The sequence below is a fragment of the Hippocampus guttulatus genome, chromosome 19 (genome assembly GCF_054856545.1).
Source record: "Hippocampus guttulatus isolate MCC_2025c chromosome 19, RoL_Hgut_1.0, whole genome shotgun sequence".
NCBI classification, from domain to species: Eukaryota; Metazoa; Chordata; class Actinopteri; order Syngnathiformes; family Syngnathidae; genus Hippocampus; species Hippocampus guttulatus.
The window spans coordinates 890,179-913,732 of NC_141279.1; the positions used below are offsets into that span (position 1 = coordinate 890,179).

At 47.2% G+C, this 23,554-nt stretch overlaps 4 protein-coding genes and 1 long non-coding RNA gene across 6 annotated transcripts; 2 read left to right on the forward strand and 3 right to left on the reverse strand.

The window, feature by feature from the left end:
- Positions 1–81: 81 nt before the first annotated feature.
- On the reverse strand, positions 82–1,937 carry vkorc1 (vitamin K epoxide reductase complex, subunit 1). The gene is made up of 3 exons (XM_086138472.1): positions 1,681–1,937; positions 1,111–1,220; positions 82–549 (listed from the first exon to the last, which is right to left on the reverse strand). The coding sequence occupies exons 1-3, from the start codon at positions 1,860–1,862 to the stop codon at positions 338–340; spliced, it is 504 nt and encodes a 167-aa protein (XP_085994598.1). The 5' UTR covers positions 1,863–1,937; the 3' UTR covers positions 82–337.
- Positions 1,938–2,522: 585 nt separating this feature from the next.
- Positions 2,523–8,649, forward strand: mapk7 (mitogen-activated protein kinase 7). Its single transcript, XM_086138445.1, has 7 exons — positions 2,523–2,812; positions 3,393–3,667; positions 4,300–4,465; positions 5,116–6,548; positions 6,750–7,822; positions 7,967–8,097; positions 8,301–8,649. The coding sequence occupies exons 2-7, from the start codon at positions 3,397–3,399 to the stop codon at positions 8,446–8,448; spliced, it is 3,222 nt and encodes a 1,073-aa protein (XP_085994571.1). The 5' UTR covers positions 2,523–2,812; positions 3,393–3,396; the 3' UTR covers positions 8,449–8,649.
- Positions 3,359–4,417, reverse strand: LOC147189406 (uncharacterized). The gene is made up of 4 exons (XR_015104050.1): positions 4,274–4,417; positions 3,826–3,945; positions 3,569–3,646; positions 3,359–3,451 (listed from the first exon to the last, which is right to left on the reverse strand). It is a non-coding gene; the product is annotated as an uncharacterized LOC147189406 (long non-coding RNA).
- A 178-nt stretch (positions 8,650–8,827) lies between the features above and the next one.
- On the reverse strand, positions 8,828–20,956 carry LOC147189407 (serine protease 33). 2 transcript variants are annotated; one of them, XM_086138465.1, is made up of 8 exons: positions 20,839–20,956; positions 20,479–20,638; positions 15,894–16,073; positions 10,835–10,947; positions 10,581–10,657; positions 9,766–10,037; positions 9,411–9,562; positions 8,828–9,287 (listed from the first exon to the last, which is right to left on the reverse strand). In XM_086138465.1, exons 2-8 carry the CDS (start codon positions 20,507–20,509, stop codon positions 9,030–9,032), a joined length of 1,083 nt encoding a protein of 360 aa, XP_085994591.1. In that variant the 5' UTR covers positions 20,510–20,638; positions 20,839–20,956; the 3' UTR covers positions 8,828–9,029. The 2 variants fall into 2 exon arrangements, with proteins under 2 accessions (XP_085994591.1, XP_085994592.1); XM_086138466.1 differs by lacking the exons at positions 15,894–16,073; positions 20,479–20,638; positions 20,839–20,956 and adding an exon at positions 11,447–11,807.
- On the forward strand, positions 15,678–23,402 carry pax10 (paired box 10). The gene is made up of 8 exons (XM_086138471.1): positions 15,678–15,871; positions 16,671–16,901; positions 16,983–17,201; positions 19,312–19,394; positions 20,105–20,261; positions 20,503–20,576; positions 20,847–20,979; positions 22,254–23,402. The coding sequence occupies exons 2-8, from the start codon at positions 16,796–16,798 to the stop codon at positions 22,352–22,354; spliced, it is 873 nt and encodes a 290-aa protein (XP_085994597.1). The 5' UTR covers positions 15,678–15,871; positions 16,671–16,795; the 3' UTR covers positions 22,355–23,402.
- Positions 23,403–23,554: the final 152 nt, after the last annotated feature.

Sequence of the window (23,554 nt, forward strand, 5' to 3'; positions counted from 1 at the left end):
AGCGAAATTTTCATTACCTTTCATCTGCTGTGATTTTTATGATTAGTTTTGTTTAAGATTAGTTTTGAGTCTTCTCACAAATCACAGTAACATCTGTCAACTTTATTATTCACCACTATATTATCAATCGTACGAGGACAGGCAACAATTATGTTAAAAACAGCTAACTGAATAATGAAAAAGTGAGACGAATCCTGTTTTTTGTAAAAAAAAAAAAAAAAAAAGCAGCAGGGGTAAACAAAGCAGTCACGTCGGAGTTGCTGCTTCGGGTCAGGAGGGAAGGAGAGGGAGGGTGGGGGGCGGGGTGTAGAATGACACTTGTTTTTTGGAATGATTATTATCCTGCCTTCTCCTTCTTCCCTTTGATGGCGCTCCTTCGCTTGAGGTTGGTGTAGAGCAAGGCAAAGTTCACGATGTATGTTGACACGCAGACCATGCAAAAATCTCCCAGGACAAAAGCCAGAATGGAGGCGAGGTAGAGCGAGCCGGCCAACGACACCCAGGAGGACAACACCAAGAACAGAGCGGCCTTTTTGGACAGGGTTAGACCTGTGAGAAAAACAGACACACAACTAAGTGAGAGCAATTTTTTGTGTGTTTGTGTCTCACATAAATAATTTTCATAATTAAGTCCATTCCAGCACTACTATAAAACAAAAAGAAACCAAAGACTCCTCCCTACCTTAGATTTGAGCCAATTAAAAGCTCGGATATGATTGTGATGCATCATCACCGAAATCTGACATCACTAGATGAATAAAGTTGGACCTTTTTTTAAGACAAAAAGTTGTATTATGACAGAAATAGAGTCCTATCCCCCCACAGCCCCTAGAACAAAATTAGTATTTTGGGGAGAAAGCTTCTACCGTGGTGATACATTTGTTTGTACCTTTCACAGCTACAGCACAAAGCCAATGACAAAAAAAAAATACCCCCCCACAAAAAAGAAATTGTCGGGTATAAGATTCTCTTGCATCCAAACTATTGTGCAGTGAATTTGGGTGGAATGCAGACCAACATTCCGGCTTTCGCTTTTTGTTGTTGCTGCTGCTGCTTACAACCAACCGCACACAGTATTTGCAAACTGTCATTAGGAGAAGGCAAACTAACCCAGGACAAGCTGCAACGTGTAAAATAGGATTCCAAGAACACTGTTGGGCTGGTTCAGAGGGCTATCTTGGGCAACAAAGAACTGGACCAAGCCAAAACCACGTCCCCATCTGCAAAAAGATAAAATGAAGACTGTACATATAAATACTGGAGGCAAAATACCGTCTAGTGAAAAAATGTTTGACATCGGTCAAACATTCTCAGGAAGCGAAGTCGCATTTCACAATTTGGGGTCAACGACTCCAACTCTCTGTCACCAAATGCAAAAATGACGCGCGCGCACACACAGGCGCGCACACACACGCACACGACATGATTGCCCCCTTAAAATCTTGCAGACGCTAATGATGGAATTTCGGTGGTGGTGACCCGAGATAAGCACGCATGATTTGAATTTAGGCGAGAAGCCGTCCACGAGAACGGGGGCTGTAAAACGTGGCAGAAAAAGAGGGGTGGGTGGATTCCGGCCACGAGGACCAACCGAGTTAAACCTCCAACACGGCATCACAGTGGCCCGTGGGCCACTTCTTTAAATGAGTGGCAAAGTACAATAAAAACAACGAACACCACCTGGATGTAAAAACTTTGGAGCAGCTGACAGACTCTCCCAAGTCGCACATCGCTCTGTAGTCTGGGTCGTGCTCGCGGGACAATTCCACGTGAAGCGCGTAAACTGACAAAATCAAACCGAAGACGCACAAAAGCACGCGCACTGTCCTCTCCCACTTGGGCATGCCTTCTGCCGATGCCATGTCTGTATCCTCGCAAATAAACCACGTCCAAACTTTCCCCCAGTGAGGAAGAAAACGACGATGAGCGGCCGTCACGGGCCGGGACGAAAGCGTCAACGCATTTCGCTTGTTAATTGGCTCGTGGGGTTGTAGCCCCGCCTTTTCGCTTGTTGATTGGCTCTGGGTTTCTCAGCCCCTCCTTCGCCAGATTGTGAAGCAGACCAGGGAACAACAGTGGCGTCATTCTATTGATTTTGCGAGTTCGAATAAGAAAATATGTCCAAGCAAAAGTCATGAATTTTCAGACTCTCTAATGATCACTCCAATAAGCAGTTTTGTGTGCAGCGTTCACCACTTGGTGTCAAAATAGCTACCCAAATGAATGCATTAAGAGTCAGTGTGCTCCAACTCAACCGTGAAATAAATACATCATAATAAAGTTATAGTCTCATGGTTGATCATTAAATTGTAAATTAAAAATAGAGCAAAAGACAATCTAGTATAACAGAATGATTATCCCGCCTCCTATATTCCTATTGGACAGACTAACGTGTCATCACATACCATTTGATTGGCTAGTCACAGGCCAATCACAATGCCACGTGCAGTATTTTTTTCCCGTTAAGAGACCTCCCCGACACGCACAAATTCTGCCTCCGACTTGATGCGATGCTTCGAAAAAGAACTCCTCAACTTTTTCGGCCATTTGCTGCAGTAACAAAAAAGCGACTACAAATCAGGCCGGACTGTTGTCGCTTCCGCCGTAAACTCGCCCGTGTCGCAAAACGATGCGAACGCCTCAAACTCGCGAGTGTATTTTTGTCCGACAGAGGGCGGTCGTGCAAGTTGGTGGCTGGCAACCGCCGTGAAAGGACACAGTCGAAGAAGACAAAGACAAGGAAACGCCAGACAAAAACAAGACGCTGACATGCTACCGAGGGGTTGAAAAGACCCAATTGACGGACGTTTAGGTGAGTTCGCAAGGTGAACGTCCGTTACGTGACGCTGAAACATACCCGCACGGTTGGTTACGTTACGTCAAAAATGACAGCGACTTACATTATTTGTCGTTGACAAGGCTACGCCCCTGCCATGAGAGATGGGGAAATAATGTAGTGTAGGACGACGCAGTACGATGCATTCTTTGGCTTGTTGCTCAGCATTGCAATTGTACCTCACTTGCTTGTACGGGAATTTCAGTTCAGAGAGTGCGTCGTATGTCAAGGTGTCTCCCTCACTACTGTCAACGAATACCCGATTATTTCATCATCTATCGGTCATTTAAATGATCACGGTTGCTTAGCTTGTTATTGAATGAGCCAAGGAGGGCCCGGAGATACATATTTTACATTTGGAAACATCTAACCACAAACCACCCAAACCAAAATGTCACAAAGTATACATTCTGAAATGATGATCTAGTCTGAATTTACTCACAAATCCACTTGGTGTGCAAGAAGGAATTTCTGCCCAAAGCAACAATTAAATCATCCAAAACGTTGCAATTTGTATTTTACCTTTGCTCATAATGCATCCCTCCCATTTCCACAGAGAGATGTCATCTGAAGAGCATGGGGATGGTCAAAAGTGTCAACCTGCGGCCGTGGCGCCTGCAAGAATGACAGCGGGAAAAGGCGATGAGAACCAGCACGCGGTCAGATTGATGAGCGGCAGTACGAACACCAGTACAACTGCCAAAAACTTGGCTTTGCTTAAAAAGCACTCACTGGATGTGAAGTTTGATGTGGGCGAGGAGTACGATGTCATTGAAACCATCGGCACCGGTGCCTACGGCGTCGTGTCATCTGCCAGGAGACGAGATAATGGTGCGGCTTATTTGACATGAAATCAACCTATTTTTTCTGCACAGCAAACACCCCATTTATTGCAGTTGATGGGTTTCAGACCTACCCGTGATGTGTTTTGGTCAAGGTGGTCAAGACCATACATGTGTTAAAACACATTTCAACTTATAACCACTCACTTTTTAAGTTTTCCTTGAGTCTGGTCTGCATTTACTCTTTGACTCGCACAGTTCCACAAATGAGAGGAGAAGCCTGCTTGCTTCAAGCCGTTTGTCACTCAGTGGCAGATTACTGTCAAACTGGCACATCAAGCAAATGAATCAATCTTTGTATCCACAAACATTCCAATGTTCAACTAAACCATAGCACACAAAATTTATCTCTCATAAGCTATTCTCTCTGGGAACAATGACTGTTACTAAAACCTCTGTCTCCCGTCACAGCGCGTCTACATCCAGGATGTTGCAGCCTGACGTACGAGACTCAATGCGCGCAACTCTAAATTTACACTTACCTGTATGCTCTAAAAATCCACTCATTAAAAATCAGCGAGAGCTCAACTTCATTCACCACAAGCTCATTGTCATTGTCATGCTTTTCGGAGAAGATGTGCAAGACTGTACTCACGCTTTCATGTGCTTGATGGAACTCAGGCCAACAGGTGGCGATAAAGAAGATCTCCAATGCCTTTGAAGTGGTGACAAACGCCAAACGCACCTTGAGGGAACTGAAAATTCTCAAGCACTTCAAACATGACAACATCATCGCCATCAAAGACATCCTGCAGCCTAACCTTCCTCACTCGGCCTTCAAGTCTGTGTATGTGCTGTTATTTAATAATAATAATAATAATAGATTTTATTTATAAGCGCCTTTCAAGACACCCAAGGACACTTTACAATAACAAAAAACACAAAACAATACGGGTTGAGCAGCGGCAGCCAAAACGCGCCAGCGTTCACTCAACCCGAAAGTCAGAAAGAAACAAGGGAGGGAGAGGGGGAGAAAAAAACCCACGCTCGAACTACCCTCATTTGAGGATAATTTGAGTGAGGCAAAAAACTCCTGCACAAGCATTTAGACGCAAATGCATGAAAATGCAATGACAAAAAAGGTTGGAAATTAGTAGAGATGGCACAAGTACTCGCACTCATAAGGAAAAGTACGAGATGTAAAATGGTAACATTTGTGAAGGCCCATTCCTTTGTTCTTGTTACAATTATTAGCAGAGACTGAACTCCTTTACCTAAAAAGACTGAAACGTACTTAAATACAGACGTTAAAAAAAATCAATGCTTACTCTTAATGATATAAAATAGCAGTTTTCAAAACTTTCCTTACCTGTCATACTGCTTGTACCACAGTCTTTAATGCCGTGAGCTAAATAACAAAAACAAACAAACAAAAAAAAAAAGCTGGCATTGTATCAACTGGCTCCGGTTCACTTTCTCTTCTTCGTCCCTTTGCAGGTATGTGGTGCTGGACCTCATGGAGAGCGACTTGCACCAGATCATCCACTCGGCCCAAGCGCTCACGCCGGAGCACACGCGCTACTTCCTGTACCAGCTTCTCCGCGGTCTTAAGTACGTGCACTCCGCCAACGTCATCCACCGCGACCTCAAGCCCTCCAACTTGCTGGTGAATGAGAACTGCGAGCTAAAAATCGGCGACTTTGGCATGGCCAGGGGTCTGAGCTCCCACCCCGAGGAATCGCACTCCTTCATGACTGAATACGTGGCGACCCGATGGTACCGAGCTCCCGAGCTGCTCCTGTCCCTGAATCACTACACGTTGGCCATCGACATGTGGTCCGTGGGCTGCATCTTTGCCGAAATGTTGGGGCGTAAGCAGCTTTTTCCCGGCAAGCACTACGTCCACCAGCTCCAGCTCATCTTGTCTGTACTGGGCACCCCTCCCAAGGGACTAATTGGTGCTATTAGAGCCGACAGGGTGCGCTCCTATGTTCAGAGTCTTCCGTCCCAATCGGCAGTGCCCTTAGCCAAACTGTATCCCCAAGCTGAGCCGGGGGCTTTGGACCTGCTCGCGTCCATGCTCCGCTTTGACCCACGTGAGCGAATCGGTGTGACTCAAGCATTGGAACATGCGTACCTGGCCAAGTACCACGATCCCGACGACGAGCCCATCTGCGTGCCGGCGTTTGACTTTGAATTTGACAAGCTTCCCATGAGCAAGGAGCAGATCAAAGAGGAAATTCTCATGGAGATCCAGGACTTTCATCGGAACAAGCAGGGCTCGCGTCAGAGGCTTCAGTTCAGGCCCTTGGTGAAAGCGAATGGCGGGGGCGACAGAGGAGCCGCGACGCAAAGCAGCCAGCGTGTCGCTCGGGTTTCCTCGACCAGTCTGAGCGAATCCACGCAGGTTCCTGGCGAACACAACCAGAAAACCTCACAAACGAGAGACACCGAGTCAACGTGGCAACGAGGGCCAGCCGAGGTGAACCAGACGTTCACCAATCAAATGGACACGTGTGGCAAGGATGACGTCAATTTGCCTCGCCTGACAAAAAGCGAAAGCGGCCCGGTCGACGTGGACATGCCCAGCGCCAACTCGGACAGCGGCCAGCCAGAGACCATCGATCTAACCACACCCGTGTCCGGTCACGATGCTGAACCAATGCGGGGCAGTGAAGGGCAGGAAAGGCGGCCTCCGCCCAGCCAGGGCCGGCCTTCGTCCTCCATGACACCTCAAGCCAGTACCGTGCCTTCCCTTTCGCTGTCAGCTGCCCAAGCGCAGTCACTGTCCCACAGCCTCTCGCAGTCCCTGGCAACAAACCAGAAGCCGCCCCACGGTGCCTCCGAGGGGCCCAGGAAAGATGGGGCCATATCAGAAGACACCAAAGCAGCTCTGAAAGCAGCTTTATTCCGAAATAAAGCCAGGGGCGGTACGTTTGTGTGTTTGTTGTTTAATTGTGGCTCCAAAATGATTTTCTTGTAACATTCAACTTTGGTTATTTTGAAACAAATATTCTTTCAACATTCGTTACTTTTAATGCGGGCTGGATTTTATTTAATTTAGAAAATGTAGCAGGCGACAAACGACTTGGATCTCGGTCGTAATTTCATTTCTACGATTTCCATTGCAGATGGAGTTGTCGCTGCACTAGGGACAGAGGTGGCCACCGGAGGAGGAGGAACATCGTCGGCCGTTTCCACTCCAGAGTCGCGACGCCCCGTCACTGCTCAGGAGCGCCAGCGAGAGCGTGAGGAGAAGAGGAGGAAGAGGCAGGAACGAGCCAGAGAGAGGGAGAAGAAACTGAAGGAGAAGGAGAAGCGAGAGGGGAGGCGCGGGGACTCGCTGGGCGGGGTCCTGCTGAGTGACAACGACAAGAGCCTCTTGCAGCGCTGGACAAAGATGATGGACAGCCGCAATGACAAATCCCACACGTCTAACAGTGAGGGAGGGAGGACTCGAGACTTTAATGTGAACGCCGCTACGGGTGACAACACTCAAGGGTCAGCCAATAACGCACCTGAAAAGGAAACAAAGTTTCCATCTCACGGGCAGCTAATCTCTCAAGTCCGAGCCAGTCCGTCCGGTTTGCTCCAGCCTCCCGGCAAAAGCCAACAGTTGCTCTTTTCAATGAGTCAGAAGAAACCGGCAGATATTGTCCTTGCCGTAAACGGCTGCGTGGACCTGATGGCCGTCTCTGGAAGTTTTGTGAAGAACAACACGCTCAAAGCTCAAGACGAGAGCGGCGGCCCGAGCGGGTTCAACTGCTTCGATAATTGGAGCGGACAGCAATTAGAGAGCAGGCCATCACAACATGCAAAATCGCACAAGACACCGCCACAGCAGAACTTTCTCCCGACACAAAGTCAAGCTTTGGCCGACTCTCGGACGCAGCTGCTCCCGCTGGAGACTTTTTTAACCCAAGGTCAGACCACACTAAGCACCAGCGAAGCCAACGGGGAAATCGGCGGCCACGATCACCTCAACCATCACGTCACGCCCTCGGCCGCTAAGGCCGGGCCCGTGGAGAAGCCGTGTTCCGCCGGTGGGGGCAGATTAGGGCCGCAGGCCACAAACTCCCTCTGCGAGGCCTTAGGACTCCCCTCGCGAGTTCATCCCAGTTTGGTGTTCACAGATACAGGAGAGCAGGGCCCCTCCATCGCCCCCGACATCCACACAGTAACACTCCAGCTCTCCAAGTCTCAGGTGCGTCAAAGTGCGGGGGTTTCTTCGGGTGACTGCTGTGGCCAATTGATTTAAGTCCGACCTAGAAGGGGTCATTGAGGTGTGTGGGCGGGGGGCAGCTCGGCATGACAAAGGTGGGTTCAATTTTGTGTTCTTCCGTCTCAGGTTGAGGACGTGTTGCCCCCGGTGTTCTCCGTCACCCCCAAAGGCAGCGGGGCGGGCTATGGCGTGGGCTTCGACCTGGACGATCTTCTCACGCAGTCGCTCACAGAGCTGCAACACTGCGACCGAGACAGGTGAGTCCTTGTTGAATGCTACTGACCAAATGTTTGGGATTTGGAGCTTTTGAGTAAATTGGCAGACTTGACCGAAAAATGCCACTCGGCTCTGAAAATATCCCGTTGAACTCCATTTTCACCTGTTCAGGTTATCCTGCACTTGTAAATTCATATTGTTTCATTTTTCAATATCAATTCAACTTTTTGTTTGCCCTCAACAGTTACGACTCGGCCCCGCTCTCGGCCTCGCTCTTATCCGATTGGAGCGAAGTTCACCGAATGACTCCGGCCGACCTGGAATCACTGCAACAGGAGCTCCAGCTCGGGTCTCCCATGATCCTCACGGATTCCATTCCACCTGACACCTGACTGAGTGCCCGCGCTTGTCTCAATGTCCAAATCGGTAATTTCTGACTGAATTAATTTAAGAGTCGCCTCAGTTTTTTGAACTGCATTACTAAGCATCTTATTTTTACATCGGTCTCTTTGACCTAACAACACAAAATCAACTGCCAGACTGTGAATGTTAATGATTAAAATACAAGTTCTTTTTCATAGAAAAGTGTTGGGTTTTTTCAAAGCACCATACACAAAATTAGTTTGTCTCCTAGCTAAGGCATTATGAGAATCAAACAGTATTTGAAATATGTGTAATGATCAAAAACATTATGAGCATTTGTGGCTCAAAGGTTTTTAACTTTAGACCACAGTTCCTTTGAAAAATTGTTTTAGCCCACGAGCCGTTGGCTCACAGTATTGAAATTACATTTATTACAAAAACCAAACTCTCACAGTTGCCATTTAAAGTACAAATGTATCAAAAACATTTTAAATCAAACGTCATTCCTTGACTACACATTTAAAAATTATATTACGTTTCTTGGTGCTTCATGATTTGCAAGCAGAGAGAATTTCTTCATTTGGCCCGGTTTTACCTTCCCGAAGCTTACTTACAGCCAACGCAGGACCAGAATGGCAGACAAACAGCAAAGCAGCGCCGCCGCAGCCCCCTCTAACCGGTGGCGCTGAGCTCGGCCGTACAGTCTGACCTCTGGTATGTTGTCGCGAATGAAACTGGAGTAGCTGGTGAGCCTGGCGTACACACCTGGCTGGTTGGCCTCAGCGCAGCCCAGCCCGAAACTCACCACACCCGCCTGTACCCAGGTGCCGTTCACCATCTGGCAGACGAGGGGCCCTCCCGAGTCGCCCTGATGGCAGAGGTACGAGTGAAAACAAATACAACTCAGGGCACTTGTCATTCAAGGTATCACCGTAGCCGAGAGTGTACGTGCAGCTAATTGTGTCAACGTAAAGTGCGAATCCAACAGTACCTGGCACGAGTCCCTGCCGCCCTCCTGGTAGCCGGCACAGATCATGTCATACAAAATGTCCACCTCCTCCATCTGGTACATCTCACGACATATACCCTCCGAGATGATTGGCACCTGCACCTCCTGCAGAGGCCCCGCCCCTGGCAGCGGGACTGCGCAGAGAGGCACATGAGGAACTTTGTTTTTGACAACAGTGGAGTATTCACCTAAGTTGTCAGTACGGCATTTCTCCTTTAACCTACATTTTCTTTTTCCTATTTGTTTGCACCTTAGAATGTCCTTAGCATGCAACATTGCAAATGCTCCCCGCCCCCACAAAATTAATCCATACAAAAAAATACGAAGCGAGCCTCACCGCTGTTGCGGATGTCCCCCCAGCCGGTGACGTAGCACAGCATGCCACCAGGAAAAAGGGTGCCAGAGGCAGGCAGGCAAACGGGACGGATCCAATCCGACCAGGTCAGGGGGGTGGCGAGGCGCACCAGGGCTACATCCTTACCACTGTGAGGCTCCACATATCCGGACGGGATCACCACGTAGTTGACGCGGTGCACCGACTGGTGCGGGTTGAAACTGTTCAGGAAGTACCAGCCGGCGTAGATGGTGTACGAGCTCACGTCGGATGGACTGAAAGGAGATTAGCAATGTGCACTCAGTGTGCAGCTCTTAAAATGTAATCAATAAGAGAACTGTGTCCAACATGGTGCCTTTATCAAGCGACAAGCCCTTTTTAACTGACCTTTAACATTTATCGAGCAAAGAACCTCACAGCACACAGCCAAAAGGAGGTCATTTTATGAACACTGTATATTGCTCATCAATAGACAACGTGAGGCTGTATTTCACAGACTTACCTTGTTAGCCGTGTACGTTGTACAAGTATATTGACAGACGCTTTAAATTGTCGTCTGGTGAACATCAGTGCCCACTAGCTAAACTTGTTAGGGGATAAATCAATAAACTGCCTATGATTAAATAAATGTTCTTCTCATCCAAAAGGGACATCAACGCATTGCCACGGATGCAATTTGAAGATCTCGGGTGACTACGTATTTTGAACTGTCAAAATTGCATATTTTCTCCAGACGAAGAGGGAAAATGGATGAAATGAAATTCCATACTTTCCAGGAACTTGGACAAATAAGTTTGTGTGCATGCGTGCGTTCTTACTTGGGGATACAGTGAGCCGCTGATAGGATCCAGTACTCTGTGATAATGGACCCGCCGCAGACGTGACCATTATCTTTCTGGAGGCCAAAGAGGAAATTGTAAAAACTCATCCACACAGTGAGTCACGTCAGCATCACAAGCGGATGCGTCCAATCACTACAATACTTTCACACCACTTGGAAAGGCACACACGATAAGAGAGCGCGGGGGATAGGTGGAAGAGGATCACCTGTGGCTAGTCTACTGGGACCCACCTGTACAGATACCTGCCACGGCCACACCCCATCCGAGGCGTCCATCCCTCCAACAATCCTGTTCTCCTGCAGTGTCGGTCTCCCGCATTCTTCGGCGTACGAGAACAAGAAACCTACACGGCCATACCAAGGATAGTTTAGTTGTTGTTGTGGTTTTTTTTATTTATTAGGAAAATCAAGAACTCTTACTTCCCTCTGTACAAGACAAACACGACAAGATATCGATAAATACAGAGACAGATCACCTTCAGGATGTAACAACCTGTATTGTAGCTATGTTAATCAATGACACATCACACTACCCATTGCATTTTATGAATGTGTTTCTGAAACGGTGACTTATACATTGGAAAATGAAATGGGTTAATTCATGTCAGGAAAAAGCATAATAATAATAGTACTCTTTCGTGGGCTACTGAGTGGCTGTCTTAGTCATAGTAGGCGTCTTTCCTCGTTCAATTTCACTTGTATTTTCATACAACTTACAACCAAACCCCATAATTCTCATTCAATGGTAAAAATGCCCCGTTTCTGTTTTTAAACAGCAGATATGGAGAGGGACAAAGAAAGTGACATGGCGACGACCAGGAAGATGCGGAGGGGTGCACTCACCTGTTACGCCCAGAAAAGTGGCAATCAAACAGGACTTTAGTGACATTTTCCACGTGTTTTTCGTGTCACGGGTCGTAGTTCAGCCCAGACAGAAGCGAACCTCTAACAGCACAGGCGTCGAAAAAAATAAAAACGTGGCAAATGGCGTTCATGTACGACGACCTTCCCGCCCGGCGACCGATCAACGAGCAATTGAGGACAGTCGTTCTTTGAAAGAAAATAATAATAAAGAATGAACGCTAACTCCCGGTTCCGTTGATGTTGTTTAGTAGTGTTGTAACATCGAGTAACGGGGGCCAGACTGAATCGGTTTCGGCCACATTCCACAGTAAAACGTTAGCGCTCAATCGTCAAGCTACCTGCTTGAGCGACGGACGGACCAATAAAAAGTCGCCTTCAGAGTCCACCTGAGCCAATGGAATTCGAGGAATGCGAGCGGAAGCCCCGCCCCCGGAAAACATCAAGGGGCAGTGTGGTATTTGGGTCAAAATAAAGCTATAAAGTGTCCTCATCTCACCCAATTACAGTCTGTGTGATAAGCGCTTGATTGGGGGGGGGGGGGGGGGGGAATCCACGTCATTTGGTTTTATTGTCCACAAAAAGTTGAGTGGACGCTGGCGCGTCTGGCTGCAGCTGCTCACCTGCAATTTTTTAGTGTCTTTTACGGTTGACCGTTTACTGTCTTCATACATGAATCTTTACACTCCAATCCCCAATCCATTTTTGATTTTAAACCATCAATCGTCATACGACTGTTTTCAATTGCTTTGTCCTGTGCGGAGGAGGAAGGCCCAAGCCAGAATCGAACCCTGTACCTCTGCACTGTGAGGCCGACGTGCTAACCAAGTGACAGCCGGGCTGCCTGTGTAATGATTTAATTAGATTAAATCAAAACCGAGTTTCCAATTTAACGATCCTAACAAAAAAGAATCCCCCCCCCCCATATACATGGAACGGATAAACGCAATTCAAGCTTGCAAGTCACCGTCTCACTGTTGCATCCTAAATCTCCCTCGGTGGGCTTTTGCGAAGGAAGATGACATATTGACGATTTTGCTCTGCGGGTCACTTCCTTTATTCACATGACACCAAATGCGTATTCATTGTGTCTGTCTTTAAAGCTGTCTCTCTCTCTCTGTCTCTCTCTCCCTCCCTTTCTTTTGCTCTCCTGCCCTGCTCCGTCGCTCGGCGGCTCTCTCGTGCCCCCAGGCAGTGTGTCTAGTTTCACAGAGCAATTGAAGGTGACAGGGACAGAGAGAGAGGGAGGGAGGGAGGGAGGGACAGAGGGAGGACACATCACACTGTGGCCTGCGGCTACACAACAGTAGCGGAAGAGCAAGAGATGGAGGTGGGTGGGATGGTGGTTGAGGGGGGTGGGGGGGGGGGCACCAAAGGAAACGAGCGTCCTCATCGGGAATTCCATAGGCAGGTAAATAACACAACAAGTTGGAATTAGTGTGCCACGTGGCCACAGGTGAGCCGTGATTGCATCAACACACGCGGGCGTCCTACTTGCTCCTCTTACTCATTTAAATGTGACTGCATTACAGGAGCCGGCAATTATAATGCACTCCCGTTTGTTTTTATTTTAACGTCTTGATGAATATTTGTCGTGGCATTGTAACCATGGCGACTGCCTCCACACGCACACGTCGTCCTCCCCCCAACCCCCGCCCCTTCCGCATCCCCCCTTCAGCGCCGAAAAAGCAAGGGATGGTGAGGGAGAGAGAGAGGTGACAGGAATGAACTAACAAGATGCACTAAAAAAAAAAAAAAAAAAAAAGCATGTCCCGGAGCTACATGAATCTTTGCAGCGAAGCACGCGCCGTCACACACACTCACACGCTCACACATTATTGCACTCAGCACATAGGGATCACATAGGTTAGGCCACATTCCAACAACTGGAACACAATAGGATGCTGCAATGAGTTGAGAAGAAAGGAAAAGGTTGAGCTACTCAACCTCTCTTTACTTTTGGAACAAAGTCGATTTCATTAATTGTCCGCTGTGGAGGAGTTTGGCTTTCTCGCTCTGTTCAATAGCTTGCGATTGAATCAACAAAACCACCGCTGCCATCCAATATCGCATTCCTCTGCTTTTCCTGCAAATGTGGGTAGGACGCGGACCTCCGCCAAGGCCGAACGGTCCTAATTGGGATCAGCACCTCCTGCGTATGCCTCAATGTTGTCGTCATCATTCCTTGTTTAGTGAGGAAGTTCAGGAAAAAAGTTACAAAAGCAAATTGAAATGTTGGTCCTGCACTTTGATCCTGATATCATGTTCTTATTTTTGGGTGGGGTGCAGACTCCCACAAAGATCCATGGCTAATTATGTTACGGGGATATTCCCAATTTGGAAAAGTCGCCGATCCCCATCTGAATTCTCTGCGGCTGTGTTTTTGTGTTCAAACTGCAGATGGTTACATTGTGTACACATTCAAGGAATAAAACGACCCCGTTACTGCATCGTTGATGTCGTCATGATGGTGGTCATTTTGAGGCGGCATTTGGTGTAAAAGGTTTGACAACCACCGGCCTGCTGGACGGAAGGCCTTGGCAGAGATGACATGACTCGATCACGCCATGCAAAATACTGGCCAGCTCCAACAATATCTTCTGGTGGTTTTTTTTCCCTTTGTTTGGAGAATGTTCTATAATTTGGAAGTGATTTAAGTGAGTGAGAAAGAGGTAGAAGAGAGCAACGTGGCTGGGCGGAGGCGGCCAAAGAATAGGCGAGCATGAAAGAGAGAGGGAGCGACAGAGAGAAAGGGAGCGCAAAGTCTTGTCAACCGGAAATAAAACAAGCTGGCATCCTCCCCATCCCTGAGCCCCCGCACCCACCCCAAAGTCACATACTTCCTCTTCACTCCCTCCATCTTCCAGCAAAGAGATATATTTAAACCAGGCTTCCACGCCGCTTCCTGCTGCATACAAACCGTCATACCTGCGTCATGAGGCGCACCTCGTGTCAGGCCTTCGCCTGGGCCTTTCTGCGTGCGCGTGCGTGTACCAATGAAGCAAAAATAACGTGAAGGGCCTTTAAGAAAAATGTCTAAAAATCACAGTAAACTCCAAGTCCCCTGATTGCTGGCTCGCCGCGTTGGCGTGCGTGTGGCCCGGTGTCCGTGGCGTGCGCTTCATTTCGGGCTAACATGTTTTTATTTCTCTTCACCGTCGGCTATCAACTGAGCCCTAACAGGGCTTTTTAAGACGAAAAAAAATGTTTTCAATGTTCACGCAGACTTCACCTGCACTTCAAAGGCATCTTTCATTGCTGTGCTTGAATGACGTCACACCGCATCGAAGAGGCCCAAACGGGACCGGCACAAGGGCCTCGTACCGCATCTGTTAGTTGTGGTTATTGTGCAATTCGATCACTTTCGGAGTCATTCACCGAATAGCGTCGCTCGACTTGCTGGTCAATTTATCCAAATATGTTAGTTGCTAACGATTGACTGTGTTTGCCTTCTCTTGTGGGCACGGTATAATCGTAGATTTGACAAAATGAATCATCACCTTGATGTCATTTGACACTCACTCAGGAGAATGTGCGATTCTCACCATCGGGACTAAATAATGGCCGATGATGAAACACGAAGTTGCAGGTTTATTTCTCGATTTTTACTCCGCTCATTGCAATCAAATTCAAGTCGCGCGCTTGCGTATACTCGCGCTGCACACCGCACGGCAAAGTGAACCACATCTTGCACGCGTGCATTTTGTTTCTTTGACGATCAGGCTCGTCACGTTGGTGAATCGGCCGGAATGAAATTAAAGTGATACGCTGTTTGTTAATCCTGTAAATTTGGAGAGACCGTAACAATCCCACTGCTCGTGTCATCCATCGTAATCGTTTGCCCTTCTAATGACTGGATGGATCCCGCTGAATCGGTATTGTCAATATTTTCAGTGCCGACCTGCCCTCAGTCAAGCAAAAAGCGTCGTCTCCTCGGTCAATATTGACACGGCTTTTTCATGTGGAAATTGGGCTTCCTCGTCATGTATTTCTCCTCATCTGCGTCCCTCCATTCTGTGCGCCTCATGCTGGACTCTGGATGCGCGCGCCTCCCCTCCTCCTCTCCCTGGCATTAAGTTCAAACTTGACACTGATGTTGACTCACTTTGTCACCCCTCGGTGGCCCTCTACCTCCTTTCCCCTCCTCTCTCTCGCTCGCTCTCTCTCTCTCGCCATCGCTCCGAGGACAAGAGCGCCCGCAGACGCATTTCTCTCCAGAGCACACCCCCCTCATGTCACCCCCTCCCATACACACCACCTCTTTCTCTCCGTCGCTCCCTCCATCTCTCCTCCACTCTCGCCTTTACGCACACAGTATTGTCAACAAAGCTGGAGAACAAGGGACGAGGAGGCAACAGGGGAATCAAAGTACACGGGACCCCCGGCGTCGACCCACCTTGATGCTGTGTAAGTTGAAAACTTGACTTACTTTTTTGGGGAGGTGTGGGGTCGTTTTCCCCCCGAATGGCTGTCGTTTGGAGATGGGACGATGCGTTGGAAATATAACGTCGGTTCTCGAAGGGCTCGGCGTAGGGATGGGTGACCTGTGACCTTTTGCCGTTGTGGGCACTTGGTTGTTGTGGTGCAAAGTCAGTTCTTGTGAAATCTCCTAAAAACGAGGGAAAGGAAAAAAAAAAAGAAATGAGGGCAAACAATTGAATGGATGCATAGGCTGCCGCACTTTCTGCTCTTCTTGAAGAGGTTTCATCAAAAATGGACATTTATTTAGCGATTGCAGTCAAGATTTCCAGACCGAACTGGATTCATTCGGCCATTAATTGTTGAAGGACAAACTTCAGCTCTTTGTTGTCCTTTCATGCGCTTCAAGAGAAGCGCCGTGCCTGTGCGCGTCAGCGTCCAAATTCAGCATCTTTCCGTGTACTTGTGTGTGTGTGCGCGCGCGCGCGCGCATACATGCTGGGCGTTATCAGCGAAGCTAAAAGCGTGTAGCATAATAAATGTCATGGCTCTCCGAGTGGCTTCTAATGTACCTTGGTTCCCAAAGGTATACCAGCATTCCAATGTATAACACACACAGACACACACACGCACACACACACACACAACGACAGCCGGCATGTAACTAACTCCATTTCTGTCTGTCATGGTGAGGCTAATTCGCCACAATGCCGGCCATGTGTGAACTCATGCGATATGAACCCCTCCTTCTTTCGCTCCTCCTCCTCCTCTTCGCTTCTTCCCTTAGGAGGAAGAGGTGGTAGGATCGAAGGACAGCGCGAGGAGCCCAAAGTGACAGGAAAAGGGGGCAAGCACGCACGCACACAGCAGGACCGCTGCCTTGGTCTTCATGGTGCTTGGGACACTTGGAGTATGTATGAAAAGTTAACCATGCTGAACCTGCAGAGCGGTTCCAACTGGAGCGGGCCCAACAACTGGTACCACGACCCCACTGGTGTACAAACTCAACACAGCACAGGTGAGAGTTAAAAAAAAACAACCAAAAATCCACATTCGATTTCCTCGCGACCGACTTTCCGTGGCTCTCGCCGCACCTCAGTGTCCGAGGGCTGCCTGCTGGATGCGGAGGGCGGCATGGTAGGCGACGCGGTTGTCGGAGGCCGAGGAGGAGGAGGAGGAGGAGGCGCGGGCCGAGGGGGAGGCGTGCCCGCGGATAGGGACGAGAGCGAGGAGTCTCAGCTGAGGCTGCAGCTCAAGAGGAAGCTGCAGAGGAACCGCACCAGCTTCACGCAGGAGCAGATCGAGGCGCTGGAGAAAGGTCAGGGCACGCCTGCGTGCCAACCAAACGCCGGCATTGTTTTACGGCCAGTCACAGGACGACACGCAGTGCCGAATGATCGGTGGCCTGGATACAGCCTGCATTTTTTTTTTGTTTTTAACCCCAATTTTAACCGAAACGTTTGACATTTCTGGGAGTAATGTTAGCACCACGTGGCCAATGCGTTGTATTGCGATGACACAGAATATAAAATGGCGCTCAACACATTTATGTGAGCACCACATAATGATCGTGTTCATTCGGCCCAACAACTGCCCAATTCAAAACACTGGGAAACACTCAAGTCAGACTTGATGTTTCCACAATGGTCAATACACCAGTGGGCAGAAGCGCTTAAACTCAAATGATTATTTTTTTAAATGCATTAATATAATCCATCCATCCATTTTCTGAACCGCTTTATTCTCACAAGGGTCGCGGGGCATGCTGGAGCCTATCCCAGCTGTTTTCGGGCAGTAGGCGGGGGACACCCTGAACCGGTTGCCAGCCAATTGCAGCATTAATATCATTCCGCATGGATTTTCATGCATGGATCCAATCAAAATAGCATATCCCGTTGTGATTTCTTACTTTACATAAAGTCTCTATTCAAAAAGTCTTTTTGTCGCTCAGAAAAAAGTGAGCGCAATCAGCTTTACGCCAGAAGAGCCCCGAAAGTATTGTCATTCGATTGTACTGGTGTAGCTAATAAAGGGTCCGGGGAGTGTGTTTTCCCTCCGTTTGCAGCAATGAGCCCTGATTGCTGAACACAGATGATGAGATCAAATTAAGACCGCAACTATATCCTCCAAAATGGCCTCTGGCCGCATAAACAGGGGAGTTTTGATCATGCATCATTACTGTGCATGCGTTATGCAGTCAGATAAGTCAGCTGTGCACACGCGCAGGCACGCACACACACACACACGCGCGCACACAAACACACGCCGGCATCACAACGCCACTCTTGACTGGATATGGCTGCAGCGGGCCCTTGAGCGAAATAAGGACGCAATGTCCACTGCGCAGCCGAGTGGAAGTGTATCACTGTGGTCACTCTGCGCAAATGACATTAATGAGGTACACTGACCTCAGCGCATGGCCACGGCACAATAACAATCATGTGTTGACACAGATGCCAATTAGAGCAATTTGCCAGACAGGTTTAATTCGTGCGGTCCGTGTTGCTATCTTGTGCAATATGGATCTGCGAAGGACGCGTTAAACGGCCAACCCAGCGATGGGCAACGCACAAGTACTGACCTCATTTTAATGAAATAGTGTCGTATTCAAGAGATAACCGGGAGAACAAAACTGGACGGTATGATGCGGTATTCATTCGGCAATACAGCGGAGCCTCGGTTTAGGTGCGACTCCGTTCACGGCAACTTCGACGAATAAACTCCATTCTCCGGCTCGCATTTTAACGCGCTGTCTTTAAGCACGCAACCTTAGATACAACTCGGCAAAAAAATTGCGCCACATCCCACAATGCAATGCGGTTAGTTTTTGTATCCACTTTTTTCACATGCATCTCTGATTTTGAGTGCGCCTCTGAACCTACCGATGTGACCCTGATGGCAGCAAACCTGAAACTTCTTTAGAATTAGCGAGGCTGTCCCTTTGGATTTGCCAATTCGGAATTTGATGAAGTCACCGAGGAGAAAACATGTTTGATGCGAGAGGAAAGGTTTCGGACCACCGAATGTCATTGCTGGTATGCGGGGTCCTGACTTTGGTGAATAAGACTTGACAAAACTCGAACCTGTGGGGATTTGCCAAGTCGGCCTACTTTGAAATCAAAAATGCTTAGGCAGCTTCTCAACACGAATCCTTTCGTTTGAACTTTCGGCGTGTTCCATCACCATCAATAATTCAGATAAAGTGCAACGGATAAATATTTCAAAAATGGTTGTAAGGATACATCGCTCCGCCTCCTTGATTTGCGTTTCCCATGGAAAGTTGAATTAGTCAACACCAATACGACGCGGGGAATTCAAAAAGATGCAGTGCGGATGGCAGCTGACTGATTACAATTTCACGTATTACCTTTGAGACGCATCCATAGTTTTTCCTAAAACACCCACGAGATGTTCCATTTCCTCCACAGAATTTGAAAGGACGCATTACCCGGACGTCTTTGCGAGGGAGAGACTGGCCAATAAGATTGACTTACCGGAGGCCAGGATACAGGTGAGCAGACCGGAACCTTCCCTTTCATGACAACGAGGCTGTCAAAACAAGTGCTGAGTGCCACTTTGTCATTCTTCAACTAACACTTGAATTCAGCTTTTATTTGTTTATTGTTTATTTGTTGTCGTTATTTGAAAACAAATGCTACGTCACTGCTTTTTGTTGAAGTGATGAGGCAAATAGCTGATGCTTTTGGGGTGGGCAGTAGCCCCCGCACTCCCCTACAATCGATCGGCCCAATCTATTGCATTGAAGAGGATCCACGGTTCATGTCAAAGTTTGATTGTGGGTTCTGGGTTAAGATTTTCATCATTAATACATCACTAAAGTAGACAGCAGAAATGAATGAAGTAAAATTCACTCATCATTAGCTATCTACATAGGTAATGTCCTGCTCATCTAATGACAGTACTTATGTCATTTGTCGGAAATGGAAAAAAAAAAAAGGGTCACCGTGTTTAGGAATCGTCACTCTATGTAAAGCCTATTTATTATTTTGAAAAGGAGTTATAGTCGGACGTGTTGTCACCACGGGGCTGTGGATGTTGCTTTTCTTTTGTCCGAAATAGCAGGTAAAAATGTTTTTTATATTAAAACAATCATAATAATAATTTTTAAAAAAACAAGGCAGCGTTCTGTCGCTTCTTTACGGTCATCATCAACATCATAGATGTGATCTCGTGATGAGATGACCCCTCTGCTCGGCCAAGGTGTGGTTCTCCAACCGGAGAGCCAAGTGGAGGCGGGAGGAGAAGCTGCGCAACCAAAGGAGGTCGGGAGGAGTGACTTCCTGTTCGCAGAGTCAAGCCCCCCTAACCACTTCCTTTAACACGTCCGTCTACCATCAGCAGCACGGCAGCAGTTCGGGTAAGCTTAATTCACTTGGTGTTCAAAACAAATAAAACAATTTTTTTAAAAAACAATGCTACCTTGACTTGTGTTTGGCTGGGCCAAGTACAGTCAGATATGGCCCTAGCTTGAATGGCGCCCGAGCAAAGCCCCCTTTGGGCTCTGGCCCATTTGTGCAGATTTTCAAAGACTCCTGAGTGTGTGTGTGTGTGTGTGTGCGTTTGCGTGCACTCACTCTTTGGTTTCTCTTCTCCTGCAGGGTCCATGTTGAGTCAGGCCGAGTCGTCGCTACCAAGCTACAGCTCGCTGTCAGTCTTCTCATCTGGAGTCCAGGTTAGTCCTGACAACTGCATCAGCACGACTTCATCCAAGAGCATACCTGGATAGATCGACAGCTAGACAGATGGACAGATAGACAGATATACAATCAGGAAAACTACAATTTGCCCTTCCTATCTCCTCCTCCTAAATTAAAACATTCAAGGTAAATTGGATCATTTCCCACGAGCAGGCAATTATTCAAATAAACAAGACTGATTTCTCTCTGACCGACAGTAATTGACCGGTCTTCTCCTCCTCTCCCTCTGCCGTTTACCTTCTCAGTCCATCCCTCCGCAGTCGGCCTCCTCGTACTCTTGCATGTTGCCTCCATCTCCATCTGCCCCACGCAGCTTTGACTCTTCAGCATATTCCTCCCCTCACCTCCAGACTGCACCTTCGGCCAACTCCAACACCGGTGAGTACTTCTGATTGATTGGCAGAGCCGGGCCACGCTTTCATGGGGCCTAAGTGAAATCAAATCATTGGTACACGCTATTCCTGCCAATAATATTGATTATTGACAACATATACGCCGAATATATACTCGATTGTGCAGCACTGTCAGTTTTTGACAGTTCCCTCGAGTGGTACACATGCGCCCTCTAGTGGCATACGAAAGAATAACTGCCGAAATTCAGTTCAGTTCATTTGCATTATCTGTATGAACTGTTTGTTTCTTGACGTACAGTAAGGTTCATAATCATCTTGGTAACTGGCAGGATGAGGATTTTTAAGAATGGTACTTGATAGATCTCAGCCGACGAAATAAAAAAATAAAGCAGGCCAAACTTTATGTATTGGCTGTAAAATTGTCCTCTGGTTTGTTACTTTGGGTTTAAAAGACCGCGATTGCCATTTGCAAAACTCTCGTGTGGCAATGTAGTGAGTGAATACAGTCTATTAAAAAACCCCAATAAACAAGTACATACAAAGCAAATACTGAAATAAGATGTGTCTGAACAGAAGGTCCTAAAAGTTGACCAAAATATTTTCATAAAACAAATATAAAGTTGAATTATTAAAACTGTGTACAAATGTAGAAAGGTTGAGTTAAAAAGAGAGAGCGAGAGAAAATTAACTACCTAAATCCAGACATTTAAAGGGGGCGTTAGCAGTTTTAAAACACCTAAGCCATTCGTAAGACTGAGTTACCATTACCACTGTAGACAGGCCAAAGTTAGCCAACGCTGCTACGTTGATTAAGACAGACTACTACATTTAAACGGTCGGGTTTAAGTTTAATTCTTCTAAATGTACAATCAATTACAATTCAAAAAGAGGTGATAAACTTACCTGTGGAGCAGAAATGTCGCCAATTCCGCATTGCTTCTGAATCCTCTCGGCAATCGTAGGTCCGTTTGCTGTGTTCTGGTGGCTAGTCTGATAAACAGGCGGACATTTTCTTTAGTTTCCACAGGTATTTATTCCAAAATGGTTTCCTAAAAGCCCCTGACAAACTCCCGCTTTATTTTTAGTGGTAATATTATTATAATTCGTATGATTGTTTTATGCTGCGCTGCACTGTTAATTGCTCTTGCAGGCCCCCTGGTGGTCAGATTTTTAGTTGGTTATGCCTTGGGCCGTCTCTATTGATGTGGTATTAGTGGGCATGCCTCACACAGACCCCCGACACACACACACTCACACGCATTGAGGTCATGCACACTGACTCCATCTTTTTCCCACTAGGCCTCATATCACCCGGCGTCTCGGTGCCGGTGCAAGTTCCAGGAACCGACCCGCAGGGCATGAGCCAGAACCTGGGCCAGTACTGGGCCAGATTACAGTGAACGACAACCATCGTAGGAGAAGTACAAAAAAAGAAGACAGAAGAGAAATAAAGGATAACACAGGACTGAGCTTCCCAAAATAAGCTGAAGAAACCTGATATGCATCAAATGTTTACAAACGTATCCAAGAACAGCTTTGGTTACACACGACGATACTCTACTGCTATTTGCATTGTATTTACTTGCCCGGCAGAGTCGGATTAAAACTAGTGTAGGATTAGATTTCAATCGAGGTGCGGACAATTTCACTGGATGATTCAAGTAAATGCCAGCAAATGTTTGTAGTGTATTGTGAAGTCGAATCACAGTTCCTTGTTCCAAAAGTGGTAGAAACTACATGCCCATTTGGCTTCAGGTCAATTGAAAACCATTAAAAAAACCAAACAGACACACACACATATACAAAACGAAGGTTCTTTTTGCTCAGAATGTGTGTTTCTGTACATGCATCTGCATGTGATGACGTGGACTTTTGTCAGATGTTGCCGGAGAGATGAATGTAGCATTTTATGCTAATATCTTCATCCAAAATGAACTATATGGCAAAACACGCAGATACCTGACAGGGATTTCTAGACCAAAAAAAAAAAAAAAAAATCTGACAAATGGAAAAAATAACGTTTTTATATCACTAGTGAAGCTTCTATGAGCTGCTGACAATCAAAGCTGCCTGCGTCTACTTCAGGCGGACAATCAAAGTGGGGCAGAGAGGAAATACTGTGAAATCATACCGCAACACTGCGATGGCAACATGAGAAACCGTGCATGACCAAACGTAACCATGAGACAATCAGCCACATTGTTTCCGTGCAAAATGCGTCGCTCACTCTCCTCTGACCGCTGGTTTTCGGGGATGTAACTCAGTTTGAGCTTCTTGGCGCCAATGTCTCTGTTTGCAATTATTTATTTGTCTTTTCACTTCACAGGTCCTCATGTAGTTTCCGTTGCTGTGTGTATTGTGTTAGTGCCGTTTAGCTGCCAAGAGTCAACCCTTTTCGTGAAGGCCTTGGATCCCTTTAATCAAAATAAAACTGCGTCATCCATGCAAGTTCAGCACTCCTCATTTGTGACACGATGGGTGATGAGGATTTGAAGTATTTTCAGAAAAAAAGATTCACACTTATTTAGTAGCGTCTCACTAAGGTGCTTGCTCAAAGAAAATGCAAATAAATTGTCATGACATCAAAAAGTATGTTGGTG

What these genes read in the sequence shown, in the direction of transcription:
- mapk7 (XM_086138445.1), top strand. Translation starts at nt 3,397, where the DNA reads ATGTCATCTGAAGAGCATGGGGATGGTCAAAAGTGTCAACCTGCGGCC. An exon ending in CACTCGGCCTTCAAGTCTGT is followed by an intron (nt 4,466 to 5,115) that starts GTATGTGCTGTT and finishes GTCCCTTTGCAG; the next exon opens with GTATGTGGTGCTGGACCTCA. An exon ending in CCGAAATAAAGCCAGGGGCG is followed by an intron (nt 6,549 to 6,749) that starts GTACGTTTGTGT and finishes TTTCCATTGCAG; the next exon opens with ATGGAGTTGTCGCTGCACTA.
- pax10 (XM_086138471.1), top strand. Translation starts at nt 16,796, where the DNA reads ATGTATGAAAAGTTAACCATGCTGAACCTGCAGAGCGGTTCCAACTGG. An exon ending in ACAAACTCAACACAGCACAG is followed by an intron (nt 16,902 to 16,982) that starts GTGAGAGTTAAA and finishes GCCGCACCTCAG; the next exon opens with TGTCCGAGGGCTGCCTGCTG. An exon ending in TACCGGAGGCCAGGATACAG is followed by an intron (nt 19,395 to 20,104) that starts GTGAGCAGACCG and finishes TGCTCGGCCAAG; the next exon opens with GTGTGGTTCTCCAACCGGAG.
- vkorc1 (XM_086138472.1), bottom strand. Translation starts at nt 1,862, where the DNA reads ATGGCATCGGCAGAAGGCATGCCCAAGTGGGAGAGGACAGTGCGCGTG. An exon ending in TCCAAAGTTTTTACATCCAG is followed by an intron (nt 1,221 to 1,680) that starts GTGGTGTTCGTT and finishes ATCTTTTTGCAG; the next exon opens with ATGGGGACGTGGTTTTGGCT. An exon ending in CACGTTGCAGCTTGTCCTGG is followed by an intron (nt 550 to 1,110) that starts GTTAGTTTGCCT and finishes TTTTTCTCACAG; the next exon opens with GTCTAACCCTGTCCAAAAAG.
- LOC147189407 (XM_086138465.1), bottom strand. Translation starts at nt 20,509, where the DNA reads ATGGACCCTGCAGGAGAAGAGAAACCAAAGA. An exon ending in CCCCACACCTCCCCAAAAAA is followed by an intron (nt 10,948 to 15,893) that starts GTAAGTCAAGTT and finishes ATGGCCGTGTAG; the next exon opens with GTTTCTTGTTCTCGTACGCC. An exon ending in GGGGGACATCCGCAACAGCG is followed by an intron (nt 9,563 to 9,765) that starts GTGAGGCTCGCT and finishes CTCTCTGCGCAG; the next exon opens with TCCCGCTGCCAGGGGCGGGG.